The 20,748-nt window shown below is 43.1% G+C and overlaps 1 protein-coding gene across 1 annotated transcript in view; it reads right to left on the bottom strand.

The window, feature by feature from the left end:
- EEPD1 (endonuclease/exonuclease/phosphatase family domain containing 1) overlaps positions 1 to 20,748 on the bottom strand; it is a 117,355-nt gene that overhangs the window by 22,536 nt on the left and 74,071 nt on the right. Inside the window, exon 3 of the mRNA XM_079931653.1 lies at positions 19,417 to 19,468. Within this exon, the coding sequence (XP_079787779.1) occupies positions 19,417 to 19,468 (52 nt within the window). The remainder of the gene's footprint in view (positions 1 to 19,416; positions 19,469 to 20,748) is intronic.

The raw sequence follows: 20,748 nt of genomic DNA, 5'->3' as shown, positions 1-20,748 counted from the left end.
TCTTCAAATTGAGGTTTATGTTCTGCTATCAGTAAACACAAGCTCATTATAGGACAATTTGTAAAGTAAAGAAACAAAGAAAAATTTAAGTAGAATATCATTGTGCAAAGACAACCACTGCTAACATTTTTGGTAGATTCCCTTCTAGGATGTTTCCTATGCATTTTATTAATATATGCATATCTGTTTATTCATAAAGACACACAGTTTTGTTATAACTGTGCCACATTATTACAAACTCTTCCAAACTCACTTCATGCACCATCTAACATGCTATCATATGGACACAATGTGCTAGCCCCCTGGTGGTGGATGTTTCGTTGGCTGGGAGGAATTTCTGCTGTTTGGGGGCTCATTTCATTTCAATATAAACATCCTAAAATCACCTACTATGGTAACAATAAAACCTCATCACTCTACCCTATGTGCTCACAATGGTTTCATCCACATGTTTAAAAAAAGATCCTAAGTTAAAGTCGTAATGTTTTTGTTTCTGAATGTAAATCAAGAGGTTTTTTTTTTTCAATATACATACTTGTGATAAACAGATGGCAGCCCAGGGGCCTAAAGAGTGAATGACCACAGACATTAAGCGCCTGAAATGTACCATCAAAAAGGAAGTTAACACTCTTTTTTTAGATCTCCGACTGACATAAGAGGTGGGAGTCTTCGTAAATAGTTTAGTTTCTTTCATCTGCAGAGAAACAATTCTCACTTTTATTTTTTCCCCTCTAGGTTTGTTTTTAAAGTCTCTTTAGAGAATCTGTCCTGATGTCAACCTGTATCTGCTAGGACCGTCAGGTGCGAAGGGCCGGGGGTGGGGGGGGGAATCACAAGCCGGAACTCAGTGGGAATGTCCACTGTTCGCTCTGGGGCCTTAAACAAAGCTGTCCAGACTTGGGACAGGAGCCTCCACTCCTTCAGTGGAGGAGTCCTTCCCGCGTTCTCAGAGCTTAAGCGGGTCATGTTCATTAGTTAACGGGGAGGTGAAGAGCGCAGACTCGGGAGAAAAGCTCCCAGGATCCAAACTTTGGCTCTGCCACTTACCAAGAGTTTTGACTTTGGCCAAATGGCTCCCCTGTTCATGCCTTCCCTCTCCTCGGCTGTAACAGGGGATAGCAATCATTCCCGCCTCATGAGTTGGATATTTGTAAGGCGGGGTGCACACGGCCTGGTGCACGGCAAGCCTCCTCCGTGTTCCTGTGGTTGTCATAGAGACTGGGCCCCCCCTCAGCATAGGGCCAAGGACACAGGATCCCCGTCTTTGACTCTCCACATGCAGCAGCACAGTTCCCCAAACGCAGCAGCTGGGGATGTGGGCAGGAGTAGGGGTTACAGCCGAGTGCCACCACACTGCATGCTGGAAGGCAGAGCCCCTTAAAACTCAGATATGGACGGAGAGATGGAACACAGTAGTGTTAATATTCTTCTCTGGCGAGCACGAGAATGGATTCATCCAATCATTCCATAAAAATGTAACAAGCACTAACCATGTCGGTATCCTGGGCTAGGCTCTGGAGCTCCAACGCCAGCAAAAGAGACATGGTTCCCTGCCCCCCTGAGCTTACAGTCTGGGGATGAGGGGTGTAAGGGTGCCAACGTAGGCACAGTTATTTATGTTTTTAAAAAGTTACAGTAATTATACTTTTATTGAGGTCATTTTAGTGCCAGGTACTTAACACGCATGAGTTTATTTCATTCTCCCAACAGCCTTCTAAGGTAGGTGTTATGTTATTAGGATCCTCACTTGGTGGATGTGAAAACAGAGGCACAGAGAGGTTAATTAACTTGCCTAAGATCACACAGGCAGTAAGGACAGAGCCAGCATTTGAACCCAGGCAGTCTGGCTCCAGAACCCATGATCTGAGGACATCTGCCTTCTGTCTCTGCAGGCACAGTTATGAATCAAATAATCATCCAAACATGCAGCTGAACTTGTGCTGCAAAGGAGCGGTTAGGAGCCTGTGGGCATCCATGATGGTGGCAGTGGCGGTGGGGGTGAGTCTGACTTAGTCAGGGAAGGCTTCTCTGAAGAGGTAAGGCTTGCACTGAGAACTCCAGGATGAGAAGGCGTTAATTAGGCAAAGAGGAGAGGGGAGCATTCCAGGCAACAGGGGTAGCATGTGCAAAGGGCCTGTGATGGGGCAGAGCCTGGAGAGTTTGTCGGACAGAAGGTCAGTGTGGCTGCAGCTCAGATGGTGAGGGGCTGAATGGTGAGATGAGCTTAAAGGAATGGTTAGAGACCTGGTCATGCAGCCCTGTGGGCCTGAAAGGAGTTTGTTTCTTACCCTCTGAGCAATTCTAAAATCAATGAAGGGCATGAACAACAGATCTGCATTTTGAAAAGGCTATAGGGTTGCAGTGTAGAGTTAGGATGGAGAAAGGCCAGACCAGTTAAGTAGTGCAGTAAGGGATAAGGGTGGCCTGACTGACAGGAGAGCAGTAGACAGATCTGAGAGATAACTGGGAATAAGCACAACCTGGATCAAAAGAATTGAAAACAAACGCTGCTATGCGCATGTTCATAGCAGCACTATTCACAAAAGCCAAAAGACAGAAACAACTCAAATGTCCATCACCTGATGAACAGATAAACAAAACGGGCTATATCCATACGCTGGAACAGTCCTGAACGAACCCCCCCCAAATGAGGAACTGATACCTGCTACCTCATGGACGAACCCCGAAAACATTATACTGAGTGAAAAAAAACAGATACAAAAGGCCACAAATCGTATGATTCCATTCACATGAAATGTCCAGAAGAGGCAAATCCAGAGACACAAAGCAGACAGGCGGTCGCCAGGTGCCAGGGGGAGGGAGGGATGTGGAGGGACTGCTCAACAGGTGCCGGCTCTCCTTTACGGATGATGAAAATGTCTTGGACCTACACAGAGGTGACAGGCGCACAACACTGTGAAGCTACTAAATGCCACTGAATTTTTCACTTTCAAGTGGACTCTTAAAATGATTAATTTTATGGTATGGAATTTTATGTCAATAATTTAAAAAGCGACTTGGGCAATGGACTAGATGTTTAAGATAGAGCAGAGAAACCACTCTTTCATTCAACAAATACCACATCCTATTCTAGGTACAGCTGTGAAGTCGGGCTGTCCCTCAGGGAGCCCTAGATCAGGTGGGGAGCAGGGAAGCAGGGCCACAGCCCTGGGGAGGCCGCCTCTAGACAGGGTTATTCCAGCCTTCTCTCCACATGGTTATATAATGCACCTGGGAGAGACATGCAGAGGCCGGTAATTCTTGGAATATAGGCTCTCTGAAGCTTAAAAAAGACAGTTTTAGGGCAAATAAAATAAACCCCTTGCCCAAATTAGACACTAAACTTGTGAGTAATGCTGGAAACTAATTATTCTAAGCGAGAGCAGGTCTGAAAATAGCAAAGCGTTTTGGAGGACTTTGTGGCTATTTTAGAAGAGCGTAGGAGAGCTGCAGGCAGAGTGAAGTCCCACAAGTTAGAGCAGAAACGCTGGGATGGCCATACCATGGCTTGCACCAAACATGCCATTCCATAGATGCTAATGCTTTTACCTCGCTGGAGAAACACGCCAACAATAAAGGTGGAGGACACAGAGTTTCATTTGGTACCTCCTACTGACACGCTGAACCAAAAACTCGACAGGAAATGTCAACCATACATGTTACAACATTTTACGTGTAAAGGAAAAAGGCATCTGCCCCAAGATGATGAGAACATTGCCTAAGACAAACCATGTTGCTTTAGCCAACCGCAGTTCTTCCTTTTCTAGAGTCCTCTTCCCCCCTTGACATTTTCAGGTAAACAAGCTCAGAGAATGAGTTAAGACGGGTATAGATGGAGGAAAGACGGTCTCTAACCTCCAACAAACCATCCCACAGTACAACTGATTACTAAGAGCATTTTTGCCTGTGAGCAACAGAAAGCGTAGGGACAGGGAGAGAGAAAGCTGACACAAAAGGGTGGGAAACGATTATGTAGGTACTTAAATCCGAAGGAAATAATGGAGGAGCAGAACAAAGCCAGCAGTTTACATCAGCTCCCCAACCCTAACCCTCCCACATGAACACCCACATATTTTTTTAAAACCCCAGAGAGATATTTTCTCGATCCGTAAACACTGCAGACTAGTTCACTCTTAGACTCACTCTAGACCGCAAGGCTCCAGCACTGCCCATACGTGTTTCTGTGAAGAATGCAGAGTTATTTAGGAACTGTCACATTAAACAGAATTAGTACTTATGGACCATTCAGGGAAATTGCTCTGGTTGCCATTTTTCTTATAAAACTCCAGCCTCCAGCTATATTCTAAATGGTGTTTATGCAGCCTGTCGTCCTCAGCAGCAATAATCATAAAGACTTCAAAGCTGTGGGTGAAAGTACTACGGATTCATGACTTACTTTATTTTGACTTGCATTATGCCAAATCCTAGTCTCTAAAGCCTGCATATTTCCTATTTTATTTCAGGGCAAACCACATAGATTTGATTGTTCTTTTCTATGTGGGCAGCCAGGGATAGAAAGACCTGCAATTTTTCACTCCCAGACACTTTATGGCAGCAGGAACTGTAGGTGGTAGTTCATGAAAATAGCATCCTCATTTTGGAGAATGTCCTGAGACCCCTTGGTTCTCAATTTTTTTGTGCAAATGGGAAGAATGGAAAGCCAAATCCCCGAACTATCTTTCAGTCAACCTCCCTTCCCATCACATTTTTGGCCAGAGGCAAGTAAAAATAGCCAAACTGTCTGATGTTAGTTTCACAGGCTTTTCTGGCTCCTTCCAAATTACTGGGAGTGGGTGGAGTGAAAGCAAACAGGACAGAGGGGAGTGACACAAAGATCAAGTTGCAACCAGACCGGGCCACATGGACGTCATGACAGTGCCCTGCAGGCACAAGGATGACTCCATATTCATGGGTTGTAACCCCGGTGTCCTCTTTACTAGAACACTTGCCATGAGCCAAGTACCACTGCTGGCTCTTTACACATGCTGTGTGATGTGACCCACACTACGGCTCTGTGAGAGAGGCATTCTCCTTGCTCAAGAAATGAGAGATGTAGGGCTGGAGGGGATAAGATCACCCATAGGGCAAATGGCTGAGCCGGGACCCAAATCCATGTCCGTGTTCCCATTATAGCACGCAGCTTCCAGCTGAGGCAACTACAAGGAGGGCAGTAATAGGATCAAACTTGCATTTTAGGAGGGTTACTCTGGTAACCATACAAAGGAAGGATTGAAATGAAAATTACACAGACCAAGTAGTAATTTTATATGTTTTAACTTTTCTTTCTGCTTCCACATTTTCTAGACATTTCACTTTTCTAGAAAGTCTTAGTATAAACACCAATTAATTGGCTTGAACTTTGTCCATGAAGAAGATGTATAAGCACACACACACGCTTTATTGTTTTTCATAAATAAAAGGTGATTCAGTGTTGTTACTAAATAAATTAAGCACCGAAAACAACATAAAAAAAGTCCCTCCCACATCCTAACATGAAGGCTAGAAATACTTATTACTTCTTCCCCTCTTGTTCACAAACACAGCCAAGCAAGCTAAGTGCATAACAAGGACGTCTGGGTGATGAGAAACAAAATGAACAATCGATACGCGGCAATTTATTTTCTAAGTAGAGGTTTCAGCCAGATGGAGAGAGGGAGGGAGACAAAGCATGCCTGACAGAGGAGACTAGCAATAACGCAAAACTACGGTCTCATGATTTCATAATCAAGGGGGAAAAGGCTCTAATGCCCCCGTCCCCACTCAACCTTGGAGCTGGTGCAAATGTTGGGAATTCAGGCAAAAACCCAGAACTTGTCATCTTCCCTTCCAGGTTCAGCCCTTTGGCTTGTTAATGCCGGAGATCTTGTTTTAGTCCTGGGTCCTTCTCATCCCTCTGGATCCCTAGAGCTGGACACAACAGGAAGATGCTCTGTGACACAACAGTGATTCTACAGAGCCACGAAATCTCTTGACTGGCCACTTGTGTAGGAAGCCACTAACTGCTAACTAGGAGGGCAGGTAATTTTACAGTAACTCATATATGGAGAGCTGCTTTGTTTTCCCTGCCTGGCTTCTTCCAACCTAATTAACTCTGCATGTGAAAATAAGCCTGCATTTCGTGGACAAGGGTTAGGGGGGACAGACAGGGCAAGAGAAGGAATGGGGCGGCAGTACAGAGTGCGGTGGGGAAACCAAGTCTAGGATCTAGAAAGGGTCCTGGATTATGCTCATAAGGGATGTCAGTATACGGTTCTGAATTTCTGCAAAGATAGATCAAAATCTCTAAAAGTGGGTTGGATGCTTTCCCAGAAGTTGGGAGTTTTGTTAAGGCCCAAACTCACCATTTCAGTGCCTCCCAAAGGTTAACAACAAATACTTTATCAGCTGTAGGAATTACTCATTCTAAGTAGGTGGTTAGCAATCTGATAGATCTCTCCACTGAATAATTCTGGCAAAGCAAGCCTTAATGACCAACTCAATCAGGATAATTTTACCTAATGAGAACATGCAGCATAAATGTTTTTAGCAACTGAGCCAAATAGTTTCACCTGCCAGCCCTTCCGTTTCATTTAAAATTATAAAGAAGCTTGAATTTTGCTAAATACAAAGTCATGCTCTCAAGAAATGAGTGAATGAATCATTCACAAAAAGTCTCAGAATTCTCTAAAACAGTGAATTGAAAGTTCTCTCTGTACCAACTCATTGTTAGCATTTCCTGGTAAGAGAAGCATTTTAGGGTGGACCAAATAAGACAGGAAATTGCATATAACTCCTGTCATCATGGCTGTGTGAGTGTTTGTATAAGGTGATGGCTACGTGGAACAATTTTGGGGGTAATGCAATGAGTTGGGCATATTTTCTTACTGTTCAAAAGCAAAAAAGAGTTAAGAGACTAACAAGGCAGGAAGGAAAAGTGCTTAGGATATACCCAAAGGTAAGCAGAGCCTTTCCAGTGCTGGAAAACAATCCCAGAGCATGCCGTCTTCCCCTCTTTCAAGCCAAGAAATGGTCTAGAATGGCAGTTTTCAAGCATTTCTGACCATGACTCATAGCAATAAATAAATTTTTATATGTCAATCTGGTATATTCTATCCATGTGTCTGCCTGCCAACTCTGTAGGTATGTCTGTATCCATCTATCCACCCATCCACCTATCCATTCATCCAGCCAGCCACCCACTCATCCATCCATCAATCCATCCATATACATATACAATGAAACAAATGATGGTTGTAATTTACTCAATTGATTTCATAACCTATAATTTGAGAATTAAACTCAGATATTTCTTAGTACAAAGTCTTTGGTCTTACTAGAATATCAAAATGCTGTCTACTTTTCATTTTTCTCTTTGCCAAAACCAAGTGAAATGTTTTGTTGGACTTTATAGAGATAATGCCTTAGAAGTCTCCTCAAACAAATGAAATTGTGTCACTAAATTTGAACCAGCTTTGGGACACTGAGTAAGAGCCACTTTTCAGAAACCCCCAAAATAAAATACCCCTTCAGTAAATGTGGTGTCTAGGAAAATAGCCAGCTTTCAAAATTCACTTGTTTCTAATAAGATTAGCAGCTAAATTTTCATCTGAAACAATGAAGGCCAGAAGGCAGTAGAATGACATATTCAAAGTAGTGTCAATGAAGAATCATATCCAGAAAAACAATCTTTCAAAAATGAAGATGAAATACATTCCCAGACAAAAAAAAGGGAGAATTTCTTCCTAGCAGATCTTCCTTATAAGAAATACCAAAGAAAGTTCTTCAGGCTGAAAGCAAGTGACCCCAGACCAACTCAAATCCTCATGAAAAAAATGAAAAGAACCAGTAAAGGTAATTATATAATTATAAAAGACAGTATGAATACATATTTCTTCTCCTTTATTCATATTGTGTGAATATTAATACATGTATACAGTTGTACTGTTGGGTCTATAACATATAGAAATATAATATAGCTGACCACCACAAAGGAGCTGGGTAGGAGTAAAGATGAGTTAAAATAAGAAAATGATGCCAAATGGTAACTGGAATCCACAGGGACATATGAAGAAAATCAGAAATGGTAACTAAGAAGGTAAATGTAGTTAACTCTCTAAAATATACTTGTTCTCCTCCCTTCTCTCATCTTCTTTAAAAGACATGAAAGTATATAAAGTAATGATCATAAGAATATATAGTTGGGTCTGTAGCATAGTTAGATGTAATATGTGTAACAATAGCACAAAAAGGGGGAAGAGGGAATAGAGCTACATAGGAGTAATGTTTCTACATCTCATTGGAATTAAGTTAGTATAAATCTGATAAATTAAGATGTACATGGTAAACTCTGGAGCAACCACTAAGAATATAACTCAAAAAGCATAGCAAAAAATATCATTAAGGAAATTAAATGCTACTTCAGGAAATATTCACTTAGTGTAAAAGAAAGCAGTGAAAGAGAAAAGGAGGAACAAAACAGACATAAGGCATAGAAAACAAAAAGTAAAATGGCAGATGTAAACTCAACTATATCAATAATAACATTAAATGTGAATGGATTAAACCACCCAATGAAAAGGCAGAGACTGTCAAGCTGAGTAAAAAACAATATCCAACTACAGGCTGGGTAGAGGAGATAAATTTAAGATTCAAAGATACATGTAAGTTGAAAGTAAGAAGACTGAAAAAGTTACATCATACAAACAGCAATCATAAGGAAGCTGGAATGGCTATACTAGTATCACAAAAATAGTCTTCAAAACAAAAACTGTTACTAGAGATGACAAGAGACTTTGTAATAATAAAAGGGTCAATCAATCAGAAAGACATAACCATTATATGCACCTAATAACAGAGCCCCAGAATACATAAAACAACAACTGTCAGAATTGAAGGAAGGAACAGACAATTCAACAATAGCTGGAGACTTCAATACCCCACTTTCAATAATGGATAGAACTAAACTGATCAACAGGAACTGCAAGACTTAAACAACCACATAAGCCAAATAGATCTACAGACATTCACAAAACACTCATCCCAACAACAGCAAAACACACATTCTTCTCAAGTCACATGAAATAGTCTCCAGAATAGACCACACGGTAGACCACAAAATAAGCCTAAATACATTTAAAGGACTGAAGTCAAGTAAAGTATCTTCTCTGATGACAATGGAATGGAATGAAATTAGAAATCAACAACAAAAAAATTGGTGGGAAATTCATAAATAAATGGAAATTAAACAACACACTTGCAAATAAACAATGGGTCAAAGAAGAAATCACAAGGGAAATCTAAAACAAAAACTGTGAGATGAATGAAAATGAAGATGCAACATACCAAAACTTATGGGAGTCATCAAAAGCAATGCTTAGAGAGAAATTTATAGCTGTAGATTCCTAATAAAGAAGAAAGATCTCAAATCAATAACCTAAGCTTCCAGTTTAAGACACTGGAAAAAGCAAGGAGACCCCAAACAACCCAAAAACCAAGAAGAAGGAAAGAAACAATAAAGATTAGAGCAGAAGTGAATGAAATAGGGAATAAAAAACAACAGAGAAAAATCAATGAAACTGAAAGTTCTTTGAAAAGCTCAGCACACAAGTGAGAAACCTTTAGATAGACTAACCAAGAAAAAAAAGAGAGAGAAGATTCATGACATTCCCCAAACCTGCCTGAGCTCTAGCTGCCCACACAGACTGGGGAATGCTGTCAGGGGAAAAGCCATATAGATGTGGAACTCACCCAGTGCTAGTTCCTTCTTTTGAGGGTTGACATCTCTCCAGTTTTTGGTTTCTCTTAAGTGCCTTCAAATAGTTGTTTGCACTTTACCCAGAGTTTATAATTGTTATTTGAGGAAAGGTTAGTCTGATACAAGCTACTCTGGCATTACCAAGAAGTGGAACCTCCAGATGCCCTCTCAGAGAGGAAAGAGGGTGTCTCAAGGGGAGAGTCAGCACAAGAAAAATATTAACACGAACACATTATGTTTAAATCATAGGTTAGACAAGTTCACAAAACCAGCCCACCATTTATGAGCCACCAGAAGATGCCAGCAAAATTCTCTCTAGTTGATGATAAAATGATTCTTAGCAAAAGATGGAGAGGGGTGATTTTTCAAGGCCCCCTTGACTTTCAAACCTGAATGAAATGATGTTTCTGCTTTTGTTATAGGTCTTGCTTTGGCCTCTGCCTGAGTTTGCAATCTATATGGCTATTATGAGATTTCTCTTCTTTTCCTCTACAAGTCCAGAATCAATTAGGAGACTAAGAAGTAATGAAGCTTTTAGAGTATGAAGACAAAGTAATGGAACCATCAAGGGGAGTGTCCCCAAGGACAACCATCACAGGTAGAAGAGAGCAGTTGATTCAGACTCCCCAAGCAGTACAGCTCACCTAGATAAGACAAGCTCTAGGAATGATTTCTTTCCTTTTCCCACTCCTATTTGTATCTAAATGGGTTCAAAATTTTTTAAAATGTTTTTTAACATAAAATCATTATGGATGCAGCATAAAAACAGAAATAGGTACCCAGAAATTATAAGAAAATAGACAATTGCATATACAAATTTTAAGTTCTATATAAAATTATTTCATAATACTTTTCAATAGAAAGCAAAAAATATTTTCAATAAAAATGCTTTGGGGGCTTCCCTGGTGGCACAGTGGTTGAGAGTCCGCCTGCTGATGCAGGGGACACGGGTTCGTGCCCCGGTCCAGGAGGATCCCCCATGCCATGGAGCAGCTGGGCCCGTGAGCCGTGGCCGCTAAGCCTACGCGTCCGGAGCCTGTGCTCCGCAACGGGAGAGGCCACGACAGTGAGAGGCCCGTGTACCGCAAAAAAAAAAAAAAAAAAAAAAAAAGGCTTTGGGTTAGAAGTTGGCTAGGGTAAGCTATGATTTATTAGGTTAACTGGGACAGGGGCTAGGCTCCTAAGGGTTAAGGACAGCTGAGAGGAGATGAAGGTTGGTTGTGTAGGGTGGGAATTTACATTCAAGATAACTATGAGTACATGAAAGAAGAGAAATAGGACAGTAGCAAAGAGGAAAGTAGGACAGTAGGAACACATTTCAGATTTCAGGAGACCTAAATATGTCTCAAGTTACCAGTGAAGAAAATGATGCTAGAAAGAAAGGGGTGAAGAATGGGATCACAGGTACTCTATGAACCAGATAATCTCCTTAGAATAACCAATATGGGATCAACCATAAATCACAAAAAGGTAACCAAAGGGATGCTATTTCTGTGCCAATGGGATGCAGTCTCATCTAAAATCTGACTGGCCTCTAGCCACATGAAGGACCCTTCCTGCACACCTTGGGCACTATGCCTCCCTGGGAAGGGTGAGCCGTCCCACTCTGAGAAACATTTCCTCACTAGGCTACCATTTTGTAATGAGAGAAGATATTTCAGCATTTCTGGTGTAGAGAAATGAGTCCTACCTACACCAGGGCCCAGAAGTATGACCCTGAAGGCCTCCATGGGGAAGCTTCAAGAACGTAAATTCAACCGCATGTATAGGTTCATAGGTGCATTTTTGTGGATGGGGTCGTACAGCTCTCACCTGATACTTCAGAGGTCAGCCGCCAAGCACCACTGATCTAGAACAGGAGTTGGCAACTTTCAGCAAAGGTCCAAATAATAAATATTCAGGGTTTTGTGGGTTATACCTTTTCTGTCACAACTACTTAATGCTGACATTGTAATGTGACAGCAGCCACAAACAGTGAATAAATGAATGGATGCACTGGCATATTAATAAAACTTGATGTTTAAAAACTAGCTATCACCACATTTGACTGGAGGGCCCATCATCATTTGCCCTGATGTAGAAAGACCCTCCTGTGCAGGACTCCCGGGCACTCAGAGGGCACTTCTGTCTTGGTGCACAGCCCCATCCTCCAGATTCCCTGCCATCCACCTTGTTCCTTCCCCCTGGCTCCTCCAGCCACGGCTGGAGGTCTTACGGGATCTTCAAAAGTTGATTCCATGGGCTTCCCTGGTGGCACAGTGGTTGACAGTCCGCCTGCCGATGCAGGAGACGAGGGTTCGTGCCCCGGTCCGGGAGGATCCCGTGTGCCGCGGGTGAAAAAGTTGATTCCAGGAATATTAAATGAATGATAAAGGAAATTTAAAAGGAAAATGAATTACCTAATTATGTTTTTTTTTCATATTTCCTTGGATGCTACGAGAACATTATGTGCCCCCAACCACGACCTGATTTTGTTTTGGTGTTTTGGGGGGCATTGCTTATCACTATTGTATTTAAATAAGTATTTGTTTACTTGTTAACATTTTCCTCACCAATTATGTGAGCTACATGAGGGTAGGAAAGATAGTCATCTTGATCACAGCTGTATGTGTCTCCCAGCCTAGTACAAAGCCTGACGCAAGTATTTAATAAATATTGGTTGAAAGAATGAATACCTATATTTTTACATAGTTGTAATTACAGCAGGTACAACTGCTTATCCTCCTTTTTGTAAACATTATATCGAATTTCTACAAGGCTAAATGATTATCATCTTTAATGGCCACATACACCAGACCATGGGCAGACCTACCACAGACTGTTTAAACCCACCCTTCCTACTGAGCAGTGAACTGCCTGCAATGATTCATAATTATAAAGCATGCTGTCAAATGCCTTTTCCACATATTTATGGATCATTCCTTAAATACACTCCTAGGAATCTACCTTGGTCACAGGGTAGGGGCATCTCAAAGGCTAATGAAATACACCACCCCAGAGCTTCAAAAGGACAGCGCCTTGTCACTACCCTCCCTAATGAATGGGGACACTGGTGTTGTCACAACTTCAACATTACATATCATTGTTTAAAAACCTTTGCCGGGCTTCCCTGGTGGCGCAGTGGTTGAGAATCTGCCTGATAATGCAGGGGACACAGGTTCGAGCCCTGGTCTGGGAGGATCCCACATGCCACGGAGCAACTAGGCCCGTGAGCCACAACTACTGAGCCTGCGCGTCTGGAGCCTGTGCTCCACAACAAGAAAGGGCCACGCACCGCAATGAAGAGTGGCCCCCGCTTGCCACAACTAGAGAAAGCCCTCGCACAGAAATGAAGACCCAACACAGCAAAAATAAATAAATTAACAAACTACTACCCCCAACATCTTCTTAAAAAAAAAAAAAAACCTTCGCCAACGTAATAGTACATTTAAAATGATCCTGCGGGCTTCCCTGGTGGCGCAGTGGTTGAGAGTCCACCTGCCGATGCAGGGGACACGGGTTCGTGCTCCGGTCCGGGAAGATCCCACGTGCTGCGGAGCGGCTGGGCCTGTGAGCCATGGCTGCTAAGCCTGCGCGTCTGGAGCCTGTGCTCCGCAACGGGAGAGGCCACAGCAGTGAGAGGCCCGCGTACTGCCAAAAAAAAAAAAAAAAAAAGAAAGATCCCTCATTGTTTAATTTGCTGATCTTTGATAGCTAATAAAGCTAAAAGGAATTAAAAAGTCCTATTTTGAGACTCTACTTTTTGCTCACTTCAAATAAAAACTTTTCATAAACAGAGAAAGGTACCAGGAGCCCCTCAATACATTGTATCTTGTGACGGTTTTAAAAGAATAGGAGAAAATGCATCTTCTTCCCTTTTTGAAAATGAACTGTGAAGCCTGACCCATAATTCACCAGGATGCTCCATTTTCTGACAGTTGAGGTACTTGCGGTGTAGCCCAGCCAAGAGCCCTTTCCAGAACGGGGTCAGGGCCCAAGTGTGCAGTTTGCAAAGCAGAGCTGGTGAGCGGCTGGCTGTGGGGGCCCCTGCGGGTCTCAGCCAGACTCCACACAGCGAACCCGAGGAGCCTGAGCTCCACCGGGGCCCCCATTTCTGCTCACTAGCCCTTCAAGGAAGGTAGCAAGCTGCCTGCTGGAAGGGATCTAGCCAGGAACATGACTACAATGAATTTAATCATGATTAGACACAGATCTGGCTCAATCCACTTAAAAAAAAATCTAACAGATACATGAATACTGACCACTCAAGATGGCATTCAAATTAAGCTCTATGTGAAGGACTAGGCCTGGGAGAAAAATAAACCCAGGGAGCTGAAGAATCTCATTCTGATATTTTAAAATCAAAACAGAGTACTGTTTTGTAAAAGGTGTATTTTACGTTAAGATTCTTGAAGCAATTCATTTTGACACAGAGCCTACAAAGGGCGAGTCTGCTGCGTGTTCTCTACCCTCCTGCACGTTTCTCATCACCTTCCCTCCCAGGCCCCTGGACCCTCTGCCGCCCTCACACCTCTGAGAGGTCCTCTGCTCTCAGATGCTCCCGGACAGTGTCCACACCCCAAGCCCTGAACCTCTGACTGCCCTCCTCCTCTAACCCCCAGCCCACGTTCTCTGTCTCCCCTGCTGGGCCAAGAGGAGCTCATGGAGACAAACACCACAAGCCTGTGTCTGTTTCGCCACAAGGATTAGAAGACCTGGGTTTCAGTTCTCCATCACCTGGGCCAGGGACCAACCCTCTGCATCTGCTCCCAGCCCTGAAATATGCAGCGACAGCAGCACCAGCAAAGTCTGCTAAAGCTGACGCCCAGGATAAACGAGACCATGGAAGACAGGCAGCAGCTGTACTGAAGGGAGCCCTGGAACGGAGCTGAGTCCACCAGGGTTGATGGTAGGCTACCAACACAACTGTTACGGGCCCTGGACGAGGAGGACACTTCAACACCTCTGGTCTCTGTGTCCTGTCTGCAAAATGACAAATGACAGGGTTGGATCCCCTGAGCTCTGACATTCTGGTTTTCCACATATGCCATTCAAATGTATTTTTTAATATAAATTTAATTAATTAATTTTTTGCTGCATTGGGTCTTTGTTGCTGCACATGGGCTTTCTCTAGTTGTGGCGAGCAGGGGCTACTCTCCGTTGTGGTGCGCGGTCTTCTCATTGCGGTGCCTTCCCTTGTTGCGGAGCACGGGCTCTAGGCACACAGGCTTCAGTAGTTGTGGCACATGGACTCAGTAGTTGTGGCTCTAAGCACACAGGTTCAGTAGTTGTGGCGCACGGGCTTAGTTGCTCCGCAGCATGTGGGATCTTCCCAGACCAGGGATCAAACCCGTGTCCCCTGCATTGGTAGGCGATTTCTTAACCACTACGCCACCAGGGAAGCCCCAAATGTATTTTTATAACTTTATCTCCCTTGGTATGTAGTGCGATTTAGGACAGCATAAGCACTCAATTGTTGCACACACTAAATTAACATGAAGTCCAAATCACAGTGAAAAATACTCCAAAAGTGTGTAATAACAGAGCTAGAGCTTATGTATGTGCGTGTGTATATGTTTAGAACATACCACCACCAGTTACAGATACAAGCACTTGGCATCCTTAGGTTATTCATGCACTTCTATGTGACAATTATTTACCTCCTATTTCCTTCTGAAAATCTCCAGGAAGCTACTAACTTCTAATTCCAATGTTGCCCACCACTAGGGTTCAGCTGGAAGAGTCCCTGACTAGCCACCGTGTGCAAACGTCAAGTTCAGTTTTTCTAGTCTCAGGCTCGCTGGTGAAATGTATATGCTTTATCTCACGTGAAAGCACCAAGAGGTCTTAGAGATCATCTGCTCTACCTGTTGGAAAACTAGACTAAGAGTGGGACTTCAAAGCTGAGATTCTGGGAAAAATATCTAGCAGCAGCAGGCATGAAGACCTGCAGGCATTTTGTCCCAGACAATTTTGCAAATGGGGTGTGGGCGGAGGTAGGGGTAGGACTGGCGATGGCCATGGGTTGGGCGTCCTGAGCCTCTAGGAGGCCCGGCTCACACAGGCAGCTCTTCAGGCAGGCTTGGGTCTCGGGTGGGGTCAGTCGGTGCTCTGTCCTCTGGCCCTTCCAGGGAGAGGGTGACCTCCAGCTGGAGGGAATGGCCAAACTATTGTTTGCAGCTTTGCAGGAAGCTGTTTGAAAGGGTCATTGAAAAATGATCTTACTAAATCAAGCTGTACCAATATTTTTATTTCCTTTCATGCAATGCCGTGTTTAAAGGGATTAGATGGGGTCTGTTTATAAAGCCTGGGAAACAAGTCTATGTGACTTAAGTTCAAAAAAACAAAAGCGTCCTGCTCTTAAAGCACAGAGAACAGAGAGAGTGGGACGGCATGCATCTGTCTCAGAGCAAGCCTTTGCTCTTGGTGTTTAATGGAGATCTGGTCAAAAAAGCACATCAAATCCAAAACACTTTTTCAAGGAAATGTCACATATCCTGACATTTATGCATAGTAAGCCATCTTCTCAAGGTTCTAACAGATTTTTAGAAAAAGAAGCAATTATTAATTGTATGGTTTATAACATTTTTTTAATAAATGAAAAATCACTGTCACTTGTCTGGGAAATGGCTTTATGTGGTGTTGGTGGAGAAGAGACATTCAGAGACTTGACCTCCCAGGTGTGCCCAGTCTCCACCCCAATCAATGGCACCTGAATTAAAACAAAGAGCATTTGAAGAGGTAAAAACTGGGACTCTACTGATCTATGTATGGGGTTCACTGGGCAGGCGTTCACCATTCTCCTCTCCCTGCAGGTGAAACACAGAAGCCCCCAAACCAGTAAGGATCACTGGAGCAAGGAGCAGAGAAAAATCTAGAAAACAGAGCATGAAAAGGAGAATTTCCCCCTCTTCACAGTGTGATCAAGGACCAATTGCGAAACCCAAGACTTTTAGAGACTTTTAGAGGAAGGCACCACAGAAGGAATAGAAAGCAGTTTTATGGGTAACGAAAGGGGCCCAGGCCTCCGAGGAAGGCCCTCTGCCAGGTCCAACAGCCAAACAGACGCGAGGTTGGGAGGGGACCCTGGCTCTTCTACAACAGACTCTGTGCACTGCAGAAACCCAGAAAGCCTTGGCACTTCCAAAAATGGACAGGCTCTCTACCTAAAGCCAAGGAAAGTACAAGTCAGGCAAATGGCTGGTAATTTTTAACTGAAACGCTAAGATCATAATAACAATGTCTAATATTAGGGAGAAAAAGCACTAGAAGTCTAGGAGACTCCAAAACACTGCGGCTGCTTTTTAGCCTTTTATATTATGTTTTACATAATTTAAATATTTTACTGGTCAGGTTGAACCTGCAAGTAGCTGTGAGGGAAATGACCCCTTCAAAATAGCTTCCCTCTTATAAGAGAAAGACTATCTGTCTAAAAGTGACCAGTCCTACCGTGGTGGGACCTCAGGAGTTTAGTAATTGCAAAACCCGAAAGCACGGTGCCATTTGAAGCCCAGCTGCAAAGACAGTTGAAGAGGTGTGAGGTTTGCAGGATGTGTGTTTAACTGAGGTCATTCTTGCTGGCTCTACCTATTAAGTTAAATGAGACTATCTTCTTAATGAAAGGAAGAAGCAGGCAAACTAAAGATAAAATCTGGGTTCTTACCAAATATCATACGGTATCACTTATATGTGGAATCTAAAAAATGGTACAAATTAACTTATTTATAAAACAGAAACAGACTCACAGACATATGGTTACCGAAGCGGAAGAGGGGGATGGATAAATTAGGAGTTTGGGATTAACAGATACACACTACTATATATAAAATAGATAATCAACAAGGACCTATTGTATAGCACAGGGAACTATATTCAATATCTTGTATAACCTATAATGGAAAAGTCTGAAAAAGAAGAGGTATATATATATGAATAACTGAATCATTTTGCTGTACACCTGAAACTAACACAACACTGTAAGTCAACTATACTTCAATTAAAAAAAAAAAAGAATGGAAAACACAAAAAAAACCAAGAAAACAAAAGAAACTGGGTTCTTACAAATAGACTTATGGTGTTTACTTCACTTTTGGTGTGAAAAAAAGGAGCTTGATTGCCACAAAAGCAAAAAAGCTGACACCTCAGAGGTTCTCTGTGAAGATGGTCTAGTCAACAGCAGAGATGGTGATAGTAAATGTTACTCCTCAGGGAGAACTTCTTGGACTTTGGTGGCCAAGAATCACCTGGGGTCTTGTGAGAATGCAAACTGAATCAGGAGGTCTGCGTAGGGGCTGAGATTCTGCGTTTCTAACAAGCTTACGATGCTACTGGTCTGCAGACCACACTTGGAGTAGCAAAGCTCTATGGTCCACAAAGATCTTTCCTTGTGGTTCTTTAACTAGTCAGGTGGATGAGAATTGAGGAGTAAAACAATTACCTGTAGTGAACACTGAGAAGAGAATTGGTTTTGGAGAAGTAACTTTTTAAAAGTTTCAAAAACATACAAAGAATCTTCATATATAATAACGTGGACTTAGTCTGTTTTCATGGCTGGATTAAAGAATTACAATGAGTAATTAAGAATTAATATGAGTGGAGTGCTTTGGCATTTAGAACGCCCATCCACTGCACCGACTCATGTCACCTCTCTGAGGTCAGGCAGGCAGCCCCACCCTTGTCCTACCTGTGTTACCAATGAGGCTGCAGGGACGTTAAATTCAGAGCCAGAGCTCAGACACCTCCCCCTCCCCCCCTCCACCACCACTTGGTGCTTAAAGACTTTATTTGCTTTAGTGCCAACCAGCAGATGGATCACTAATCCAAACATTTTAAATTCTACAAATAAGATAATATTGTTTGGGTGCTTATCTCCCTAACCATTTTCTTCTACGTCAACCTTATACATTTGAACTAACGCCCACAGCCACATACTGGGGAAGAGTCCTGAGCCACCCAGGGGAGCAGCTTGGTATGAGTTGGGAGGCCCGTGGGGTGGCACTTGGGCCTCCTCGGCACCTGCCCAGCCTGCTTTTTGGAGCCCACCACACAGAACTTGAACCCATAACTGGCAAAAGATCCCCAGCTGAGTACTTGACTTGAACGTAGAAAACCGAGACACACTGGATAGCTGCTTCCAGGGCTTAGGTGGGAGGGAGTTTCCCAATGCTCAGAAGTAGTCCCCACAGGGGCTCAAACTCATGAACTAGCCTATTAAACAGAAAAGGCATTGGTTTTGGAAATGAAACTCTGGGGCTCAAATCCTTACTCTGCCACTTAGGTAATTTTCCTCTGGCAAGTTCCCTAACCTTGCTGCTTCAATTCTACCATCCATAAGCCCAGATAAGAACACACACAAGCAGAGATGGAGGGAAGCACAGCATCTGGCATGTGGGCGGCGTCCTGTGTGCGGTATTTCCAGGCACAGAAAGCCTGCTCCAGAGCTTGGCCCACAGCAGGGCGAGCCTCTGCTTTCACTCAACTCTGAAAGAGTCAAGCAAGGAAGAGTTTGCAAGTGTTAATAGCCTATGAGCAATGTGGGGCGTGTTGATGAAAATTTTGCAAGGTTCACTGACTGTTAAGAACACAAAATAACAGATCAACTCTGCTATAAGTGCTGTCTCTGGTGACAGGGAGTTGAGTTTTTCCTGTGTGTGGCACTCTGCTCTAAGTTTGTAAATCTGGGGTAAGAGGCACAAAATATTTACCTTTTCCAGGGCCTCTCTGTCAAGTAGTTCTTGCACAGCTAGCAGCTTGATGCTGTAAGAAAAAATTAAAACCACACTTAAAAACAAAACATTTTATATCACCAAGCATCAGACAAGTCACAGGAACAAAAGTCTGAAATTTTAGCCTGCATTTCTGAATCACCTCCCACCTCAAGGTAACCTTTGGCTTGAACTGAAATGACCATTTCAGAACTATTAAAAATGTTTCTAAGTTGTAAAAGTGATTTTACCATGTGATCCAGCAATTCCACTTCCGGGCATATACCCAGAAGAGTTGAAAACAGGGACTCAAACAGTTATTTGCACGCCCACATTCATGGCAGCATTGTTCACAAGAGCCAAAAGGTGAAAACGATTTAAATATCCATCAATGGATGAATGGATAAACAAAATATGGTCCACATTTAATATATGATGAAATATTATTCAGTCTTAAAAAGAAGGAACTTCTGGGGCTTCCCTGGTGGCGCAGTGGTTGAGAGTCCGCCTGCCCATACAGGGGACACGGGTTTGTGCCCTGGTCTGGGAAGATCCCACATGCCGCGGAGCGGCTGGGCCCGTGAGCCATGGCCGCTGAGCCTGCGCATCCGGAGCCTGTGCTCCGCAACGGGAGAGGCCACACCAGTGAGAGCCCCGCGTACCGCAAAAACAAAAACAAAAAAAAAGAAGGAACTTCTGGCGCATGCTATGACACAGAGGAACCTTGAAAGCATTATGCTAAATGAAATAAGCCAGACACAGAAGGACAAATATTATATGACTCCACTTACATGAAGTCCCTGGACTAGTCAAACCCAAAGAGACAGACAGTAGAATCGTTGTCTCTATCTATTGTCAGGGGCTGTGGGAGGGAGGAACGGGGAGTTATTGTTTAACGGGTATGGAGTTTCTGTTTGGGAAAAAATTCTGTAGATGGTGGTGATGGTGGCACAACAATGTGAATGTACTTAATGTCACTGAATTGTATACTTACTAATGGTTGAAACAGTAAATTTTATGTTACGTACATTTCACCACAAAAATTTCTAAAAGTAATTGATAGCTGCTTATGTAAGCAACCTGAATAAATTCAGAGGGATATAAAGAAGAAAATAGTTGCCCATGTTCAGCATTAATCTTCCCTTGATGTCCCTTTGATGAGAACAAACAAATAGCTTAAATCACTCCTTATGAAGAGGGCCTGATCAGCTGCTCATTTATACCGTACATGGATTGAGCCCTACTGTGTGCAGGCGGTCGAGGGCACCTGATGACTGTGACCTGCTGCCTGCCCACGAGGAGCTCACAGCCTCTTGGAGGCCACAGTCAGAG

The sequence above is a fragment of the Stenella coeruleoalba genome (assembly GCF_951394435.1).
Source record: "Stenella coeruleoalba genome assembly, chromosome: 9".
NCBI classification, from domain to species: domain Eukaryota; kingdom Metazoa; phylum Chordata; class Mammalia; order Artiodactyla; family Delphinidae; genus Stenella; species Stenella coeruleoalba.
Note: the sequence above shows the minus strand (reverse complement) of the source record. Positions and strands in the feature narration are given on the sequence as shown.